The following is a 9,081-nucleotide window of genomic DNA, read 5'->3' on the forward strand; positions in this document are numbered from 1 at the left end:
TTTGTTTAAAGTTCTGGGATACATGTATAGGACGTGCAGGTTTGTTGCATAGGTAAACATGTGCCATTGTGGTTTGCTGCACCTATTAACCCATCAACTGAGGTAGTAAGCCCCATACGCATTAGCTAGTTATCCTGATGCTCTACCTCCCCCTGCTCTCTCCCATGACAGGCCCCCGTGTGTGTTGTTCCCCTCCTTGTGTCCATGTGTTCTCATTGTTCAGCTCCCACTTATATTTGAGAACATGTGGTATTCGATTTTCTGTTCCTGTGTTAGTTTGCTGAGGATAATGGCTTCCAGCTCCATCCACGTCCCTGCAAAGGACATGATTTTTTTCCTTTTTATGGGCTGCGAAGTATTTCATGGTATGTTATCCTTATTAAGTATTAAAAAATATGGCCTTTGGGTAGCCACCTCTGACACAGTATTGCTACAATACTCAGTTTATTTTAGATTCAGAGGGTACACATGTAGGTTTATTATATAAGTATACTGTGTGATGCTGAGAGTTTGGGCTTCTATTGATCCCATCACCCAAACAGTGAACATAGTACCAAATGGGTAGTTTTTCAACCCTTCCCTCTTCTCTCAACTCCTTTTGGAGTTTCCAGTGTCTATTGTTCCCAACTTTATGTCTAAGTATATCCAAAATATTTAGCTTCTACTTATAAGCAAGAACATGTGGCCTTTTGTTTTCTGTTTCTGTGTTAATTCACTTAAGATGATAGCCTCCAGCTGCATCCATGTAGCTACAAAGGACACAATTTTGTTCTTTCTTATGGTTGCGTAGATGCTCAGTTTAGACTCTATTCCAAGGAATTTTTTGCTAAATAAGTTCTTTCTGGAAGGGAGCTTTTGCGGTATTTCTAAGGGCCCTGAGGATACATGCCACCCCAGCATGATCCTGGCTTCCTGCAGTACCTTTGCCTTCACCTCCAATTTTTTATCAGTTTTGTATACTTAGCCTTTCACTAAGAATGGGAACACCTCTTTTAGGGATGAGAACCTGTGTGATTCTCTGGTTCCAGGGTCTTAAAAGTAACTTTTGACTTTCCTTCACACTTTTCCATACCACTGATATTTGCAGGGGAACTTGCTGCTGATGACAGTTTGGCCCTATCTGCTTATATTTTGGGGTTCACTGGGATACCTTTTTCTAATTTTGTTGAAGATGTTTTTCATGTTTTTTGTATGCTAGTTGCTCAGTGAGATAATTTTCTGGTGAGAAAATCTGAAGGCATTCAAAAACTATATTGCCGTTACCTTCTTGCCTGTCATTGCTCTGGTCCTAATACCTACACACCCTAATTTTAATAGTCTATAGCAAAGAATTAAAATGCTAACATTTATATTCATTAGCATTCTTGTGCTTTTCTGATAGGTAAGATGTCTTTTCCCTATAATCATGCATGCAATAAAATCCTGCACCAACCTATCAGCAGAGGAAATAAGAAATGTATAAGAACTTAAAGCCATAATAGCTCTTTGCTAGTATCCTTATACTCTAAGTTATTTACCCAGCAAGCATGTATTCAGTACCCATTATATGTATGACATATACATATGACATATAGTCTGTTCTTAGTACTAAGGCATAGACAAAGAGATTTGATCTTATGTTAGGACTTCACAATTTAGTAATATTAAGCTTAGAATAGAATAAAAACCACAATACTACAGATGCATAATGAACGATTAATTCTCTTTAGACGGGGTCTTAATATACAATACTATTAATATTAGTCAGCCATTAAAATTACATTGTAAAACATCATTTGATGAAAAAAGTTCACAATGTATGGTTAAATTAAAGCCTGTTACAAAATACATCTTATTTTTGTTAAAATGTTTCTATGATTGGGTTTATGTGGCTAAAGAGAAACACATTACATCTATGACTGTAAATTAGCATAACCACTTTGGAGTGAAATCTGGCAATGCCTAGAAATTGTTTCTAGATGTATATATATAAGTGCATGAAGATATTACAAGGAAATTCATTATATTTGTTAATAAAAAGGAAATAATCCAAATATTTATCAATAGATGAATGGATTAACAATTTGTGGCACATACATAAATGGCATATTATTCATTCATAAAAAGGAATGAAATTCTGATGCATGCTACAATATGGATGAACCCTGAAAACATTATGATAAGTGAAATAAGCCAGACTTAAAAGGACAGATATCGTATTATTCCACTTATATGGAAACTGGCAGAAAACAGAATAGAGGTTACCAGGTGCTAGGAGGGAGGGAGGAAGGAATGGAATTATTGCTTAATGGGTACAGTTTCATGTTGGGATGATGAAAAATTTCTGTATGTGGATAGCAGTGACGGTTGTATAACATTGTGAATTTATTTAATGCCCCTTAATTGTACACTTAAAAATGGTTAATTTTATGTTATATAAATTTTACCCCACTCACATCCACCTGGCTAGTTATGAAGAGTCTTTGTCCTGAATATTGCAGACAGGAGGAAGGCTTGATCATGCCACTAATGTTACCTGGAAAGTACCTAAAATAACTGAATCCCAAATGTATCATGGCTTATTCCCCTACAAGCTTTGGTCCTTACCTGTATTAGACCTGGCATAATCTCTGGCAAAAGCAGGTTAAGGGTTTCCTTGGACACTCTCTCTATCACTTTTGTTTGCATTTTGATTGCAGCCAGATTGATTGGGTAATCTGCAGTTTGAATGATAGGACAAAGCACTTTGATGCACTGCTCTGGACTTATTGAAGTGGCCAACACGGATGCTGCTTCTTCAGCAGATCTCACCACCTAAAAAAACAGGAAATTCAGCCAGAAAGTAATTTTTAAAACATTATACTATGTCCTGCAAGTATAAACTTCATGAAGTATTTAAAATGACATAATATTTAGATTTGCTCTGAACATGAAAAGTGAGGGTACAGATTATAGAAAGGATTGGCAAAATGTCAGTAACAGCTAAAGCTAGATGATGAATACATGGGGCTTATCATACTATTCTCCCTTCTTGTATTCTTTTTTGCTGCTAGATAAAGTAGGTTTTTGTTTGTTTGTTTTCTGAGACAGGTTCTTGCTCTGTCACTCAGGCTGGAGTGCAGTGGCTTAATCATGAATCACTAGCTCAAACTCCCAGCTCAAGTGATACTCTCACCTCAGCCTCCTGAGTAGCTGGAACTACAGGCATACACCACCACGCCTGGCTAATTTTTTTTAATTTTTAGTAGAGATGAGGTCTTGCTATGTTGCCCACGGTGGTCCCAAACTCCTGAGCTCCAGTAATCCCCCCTCCTTGGCCTCCTGAAATGCTGGGATTACAGGCATGAGCCACTGCGCCCGGCCCTAAAGTAGTTTTTAAATCAAATTGTGGTCTAGTTGTGTTACAGTGAGGAGGCTCTATTTATCTAGACTACAATGTGACTGGAGTCCCCTGCATCAGCGATTATTAGTACTCTCATTTCTAGTACTGCTCATTATTAGTACTCTCATCTCTAGTACTGCTCATTATTAGTACTCTCATCTCTAGGCATGCTTGAGCCCTTTGTATCACATTAATGAGAAAATAATAAAAATCATATGATTAATGTGTTATCCAGAGTTAACAACCTATTTCTCCTTGTTTTCATAATGATTTTCTTCCTTCTGTAATGGGCTTGGGGAGGGTAAAACACTGGTTTTGTGATGAAGACAAGAAACAGCGGTCTATCTTCTTATTAGAGTCTGTAATCTCTAAAGATCTAAATATAGTCTTAAAAACATGTAAATATAATTGCTTTTGATGTTACTTTGGCAGTGTCTCACTTATGATCTTAATAGGCGAAAAATGCTTAGATAGGTACTGTGGGAAATACACACACAAAAAAGAAAAAGAAAATACACTGGACATTAGAAGACTCGGGGCATATTTCAGTGGTAATACCTTAAGGGTGTCAATTTTACATTTTGTAGAGATGTTACAGGCCTTATTTGGGTCAAAAGGTGGACAACTAAGCTACAAATATTAGATATCATTTTTAAAACTTTCAATGAAATGCCATAGATGTACCACTACTAAACACTGGTTGAATAAAACAAAAACAGAAACAGAAACAAAACTGGGCCGGGCAGATCACTTGAGGCCAGGAGTTTGAGACCAGCCTGGTAAACACAGTGAAACCCTGTTTCTACACAAAAATTAGCTGGGCATGGTAGTGCATGCTGGTAATCCCAGCCTCCTCAGGAGGCTGAGGCAGAAGAGCCACTTGAGCCCAGGAGGCAAATGTTGCAGTGAGCTGAGATCGTGCCACTGCACTCCAGCCTGGATGACAGAGCAAGATTCTGACTCAAAAAGACAAAAAAAACAAAACCCCGCTCCCCCAAAACCCCTGCACAAACCCAGATAGATTTAAAAGTTATGATTCATTCTTCTAGAATATTCACAGTCAAAATCTTTTTAAAAAGTAATTATCCAATGAATTTCAATTTCCCTGCATCCTCACCAACATATTGTCTGTATTTCTTTTGGGTGTTAAGTGGTCTCTCACTGTGGCTTTGGTTACATTTTCCTAATGACTAATGATGTTGAACAGCTTTTCATGCACTTATTGCCATCTGTGTATCTTTGGAGAAATGTTTATTCAGATCCTTTGTCCGTTTAAAAAACTGGCCATTTTTTCATTGCTGAGTTGTAAGAACGTATTATGGATATTAGTACCTTATCAGATACATGTCTGCAAAAATTTTCTCCCATTCTATGAGCTGTTTCACTTTCAGGATAATGTCCTTTGAAGGAGAGAAAATATTTTCTTCAATTTTTTATTTCTTTTATTTTTATTTTTGAGACAGAGTCTTGCTCTGTCACCCAGACTGGAATGTAGTGGCACGATCTCAGCTCACAGTAGCCTCTGCCTCCTGGGTTCAAGCAATTCTCCTGCCTTGGCCCCCCAGATAGCTGGGATTACAGGCTCCCATAATGACACCTGGCTAATTTTTGTATTTTTAGTAGAGATGGGGGTTTCACCATGTTGGCCAGGCTGGTTTCAAACTCCTGACCTCAAGTGGTCCACCGCCTTGGGCTCCCAAAGTGCTGGGATTACGGGTGTAAGCTACTGTGCCTGGCCAAAATTTAAAAAACAAGTTACCTGACCACTAAGCTAATAAAGCACAAAAATATTTAGTTTTGGTAGAGTCCAAATTTTCTTTTTTGTTGTTGTTGTTTTCTGCTTTTAAAGTTATATTATGAAATCAATGCTTAATCCAAAGTAGCAAAGATTTATACCTCTGCTTTATTCTGAGAGGTTTATTGCTTTAGCTCTGCATTTGGCTCTGATTCATTTTATCTCATTGCTATTTTAACCTTCCTTTTTTGATTTGTCTTTTGCTTCTGTCTTGGTTCTACCAGAGATACCTAATTCTATTATTGCTCAGTTGCTTTCTCTTAGATATGTAATTCTTAGAGAACTAAAAATAGAGCTACCATTTGATCCAGCAATCCCACTACTGGGTATCTACCTAGAAAAAAGTAAGTCATGATAGGAAAAAGATACTTGCACACATGTGCTCACAGCAGCACAATTTGCAATTGCAAAAAATGGAACCAGCCCAAATGTCCATCAATCAATGAGTGGATAAAGAAACTGTGTTATATGTGTGTACACACATGTACACACACACACACACACACACACACACACACAAACCATGGAATACTACTCAGCCATAAAAACGAATAAAATAATGGCATTCACAGCAACCTGGATGGAACTGACGACCTTTATTCTAAGTGAAGTAACTCAGGAATGGAAAACCAAAGATCATATGTTCTCATCCATAAGTGGGAGCTGGCTACAAGGATGCAAAAGTTTAAAATGATACAGTGGACTTTAGGGACTTGGGAGAAAGAAAACAGGGTGAGGGATGTATCAGGATCTCAGAAATCACCACTAAAGAACTTATTCATAGAATCAAACACCACCTGTTGCCCAAAAGCCTACTAGTCCCTCTTTGATATTTTTTTCTAATTCTTTCTGAGATTATAATAAAAATCTTCAGTTATCTGATCAATGTCACTGGTGAAGAAGGGGAGAGAGATATCATGACTACCAAGTACTATGAAATTTCATGAAAGCTGTCCTCATTACTTTGGTGAATAAACTTGTAGCAGATAAATAGTTCCCCTAGGCAATTTATCACTTAAAAATAATAATGACCTGCTTGGGCAACATGGTGAAACTTCATCTTTAAAAAAATACCAAAAATAGCCAGGCGTGCTGATGCATGCCTACAGTCCCATCTACTTAGGAAGCTGAGGTGGGAAGATCACTTGAACTGGGAGGCTGAGGCTGCAGTGAGCTGTGATCATGCCACTGCACTCCAGCTTGGGTGACAGAGTGAGATCCTGACTCAACAAACAAATTGAACAAAATGAAATGAACAAAAATGAACAAAAATGAACAAACAAATTCCCCCCCAAAACAATGATTCTTATCTTCATTAGTTATTTAAAAAAATCAGGAACTTCCGTTTCTGGTCCGGCCTCTTTCTTTCCGTGCCAGTAGCGCTCATGCAAAAATGGTGAACGTTCCTAAAATCCACCGGACTTTCTGTAAGAAGTGTGGCAAGCACCAACCCCACAAAGTGACACAGTACAAGAAGGGCAAGGATTCTCTGTATGCCCAGGGAAAGCGGCGTTATGACAGGAAGCAGAGTGCCTATGGTGGGCAAACTAAGCCGATTTTCTGGAAAAAGGCTAAAACTACAAAGAAGACTGTGCTGAGGCTCGAGTGCGTTGAGCCCAACTGCAGATCTAAGAGAATGCTGGCTATTAAAAGATGCAAGCATTTTGAATTGGGAGGAGATAAGAAGAGAAAGGGCCAAGTGATCCAGTTCTAAGTGTCATCTTTTATGAAGACAATAAAATCTTAAGTTTATGTTAAAAAAAAAAAATCAAATTCTTACTGCTAAATGGAAAGTGAAAATAAGATTGCTAAACTCTAAGTAGAAAACTCAAGGTGAGGTGAAGGAGAAAATGAAATCAAATTATTTCCTAGAGTGGGTCTATTTTAGGTGAAAGGCCATGGTATCACTGTTTAATTCATTTAATAGAAAAAAATATGCTTGCATCTTGATCAGGTATTACCTTGAATGTCAAGGCAAATGTTCAAGAAAATGATTAATAAGGCTACATTTTACACAATGTTTACATGTTTCATGAAATAAAATAATGAAATATTAATTTAACTGCCAGGTAACTTACCTCCTTATGAGGATCTTTATGTGCTTCCAATGTTTTCATGACAGTCAATTCTGCATAGTTTTTAAATCTTGCTGGTTGATGCCTCAGGATTTCTCTTAAAACCTTTAATGCCAAAGCCCTGATTGAAGGCTAAGAAGAAACATTTAAATATTTTTAATACTTTGGGTTGTAGATAATCTTTAACATTTTCAAATTTTGTAACTTAAGGGTCTTACTATTAGAAGAGGAATTGTAGACAACTGCATAAAGTATGTGGTATACTACTAATTAAGTTTTCTCACCTCTAATTCAAAATTTATGTTACATTTATTATATTTGCAAGAAATCAAGAACTACATTCAGACTATAAAAAAAAGTTTTGGAGCCAGGCACAGTGGCTCATGCCAGTAATCCCAGCACTTTGGGAAGTTGAGGCGGGTAGATCGCTGGCAGTCAGGAGTTCGAGACCAGCCTTGCCAACATGGGGAAACCCTGACTCTACCAAAAATACAAAATTAGTTGGGCATGGTGGCACATGCCCATAATCGAACCTACTCAGGAGGCTGAGGCAGGAGAATCGCTGGAGCCTAGAAGGTAGAGGATGCAGTGAGCTGAGATCATACTATTACATTCCAGCCTGGCAAGAGCAAGATTACTTCTCAAAAACTAAAATAAAATAAAACTAAATTAAAAAAATAAAAAATAAAAGAAGTTGCTTCTGAACAACTAAACACGTAAAATAAATAACATGTACTTTTCTAGAAGAATTCAGCCTGCAACCTTTCATTTTTCCTGTTGTTAATTGTCCAAAATTGTTGAGGTACTTGGTTTAGAAGAAAAAGTAATTCACAGTGAAAACTTTATGCAGAAAGCAGCAGCAGCAGGACTCATTCTCGCAATTTCTAAATCCGTGTAGCACCGGATTAACAGGCAATCTAAGGAAGGACAGGCTACTGTTTACGTATTTTGCCATTTACCTCTTTATCTCCAAGGGTTTCAAGCAATAAAAGCAATATTGTTTTGAAGTGTTCATCCCAAACACTAAAAGATTCTTCCTGTGTCAGTTTCATAAGTTCATAGAGGGCGATTTTTCTTTCTTCTACACGTTCATTGTGGTTAGACAGCTCCTTCAACAACTCTGCAACTAGGTCAGAATGGTCTAGGGAAAGATCTGTCAAAAGGACATGATATTAGTTCTGTAAGTTTATAGGGTGACTCTCACAAGTATGGGGATGACAACTTTATATGACCAAACACAGATATAACCATTATGTTTATTGTAAAAAAGACAAAGAAAAAAAGACATAAGTAATTTTCTTTTCAATTCTGTCATTCCCAAAACACCAGTGCCATTTTAAAACTTTATATGATAAAAATACACAAAAGTGAGACCACTATAATGAACCTTTATATACCCATCACCCAGATTTAACAGTTTTTAAGATTTTACTGGTTTTTATTTTTTATTTATTATTTTTTTTTGAGACAGTCTCGCATTGCTGCCAGGCACCAGGCTGGAGTGCAGTGGTGTGATCTCGGCTCACTGCAACCTCTGCCTCCTGGGTTCAAGCAATTCTCCTGCCTCAGCCTCATGAGCAGCTGGGACTACAGGCATGAGCCACCATGCCCAGCTAATTTTTTGTATTTTTAGTAGATACAGGGTTTCACCATGTTGGCCGGGATGGTCTCGATCTCTTGACCTCGTGATCCGCCCACCTTGGCCTCCCAAAGTGCTGGGATTACAGGCGTGAGCCACCGCGCCTGGCCAATTTTACCATTCTTGGGTCATCTTTGTCCCTCCTTTCCTTTTATCTGAAGTATTTCTAGCAAATCCCATATATATCTATTATTTCCTCTTTATATACTCC

General features: G+C 37.7%; 2 protein-coding genes across 51 annotated transcripts in view; one reads left to right on the forward strand and one right to left on the reverse strand.

Annotated features, from left to right (window-relative positions):
* The window catches only part of CLASP2 (cytoplasmic linker associated protein 2), a 234,298-nt gene that overhangs the window by 11,974 nt on the left and 213,243 nt on the right, over positions 1 to 9,081 (reverse strand). For 49 of the 50 annotated variants that reach the window (XM_032269320.1, XM_032269052.1, XM_032269259.1 and 46 more), the window contains 3 exons: positions 8,191 to 8,384; positions 7,235 to 7,363; positions 2,587 to 2,793 (listed from right to left, as the gene is read on the reverse strand). In XM_032269320.1, coding sequence (XP_032125211.1) covers positions 2,587 to 2,793; positions 7,235 to 7,363; positions 8,191 to 8,384 — 530 coding nt within the window. The remainder of the gene's footprint in view (positions 1 to 2,586; positions 2,794 to 7,234; positions 7,364 to 8,190; positions 8,385 to 9,081) is intronic. The other variant, XM_032269294.1, reaches the window with a different exon arrangement.
* On the forward strand, positions 6,523 to 6,912 carry LOC116543670 (60S ribosomal protein L36a-like). Its single transcript, XM_032269437.1, has one exon. The coding sequence runs from the start codon at positions 6,550 to 6,552 to the stop codon at positions 6,868 to 6,870; it is 321 nt and encodes a 106-aa protein (XP_032125328.1). The 5' UTR covers positions 6,523 to 6,549; the 3' UTR covers positions 6,871 to 6,912.

Source organism: Sapajus apella, unplaced genomic scaffold (genome assembly GCF_009761245.1).
Source record: "Sapajus apella isolate SASKATOON/1434 unplaced genomic scaffold, GSC_monkey_1.0 scaffold4, whole genome shotgun sequence".
NCBI lineage: Eukaryota > Metazoa > Chordata > Mammalia > Primates > Cebidae > Sapajus > Sapajus apella.

What these genes read in the sequence shown, in the direction of transcription:
- LOC116543670 (XM_032269437.1), top strand. Translation starts at nt 6,550, where the DNA reads ATGGTGAACGTTCCTAAAATCCACCGGACTTTCTGTAAGAAGTGTGGC.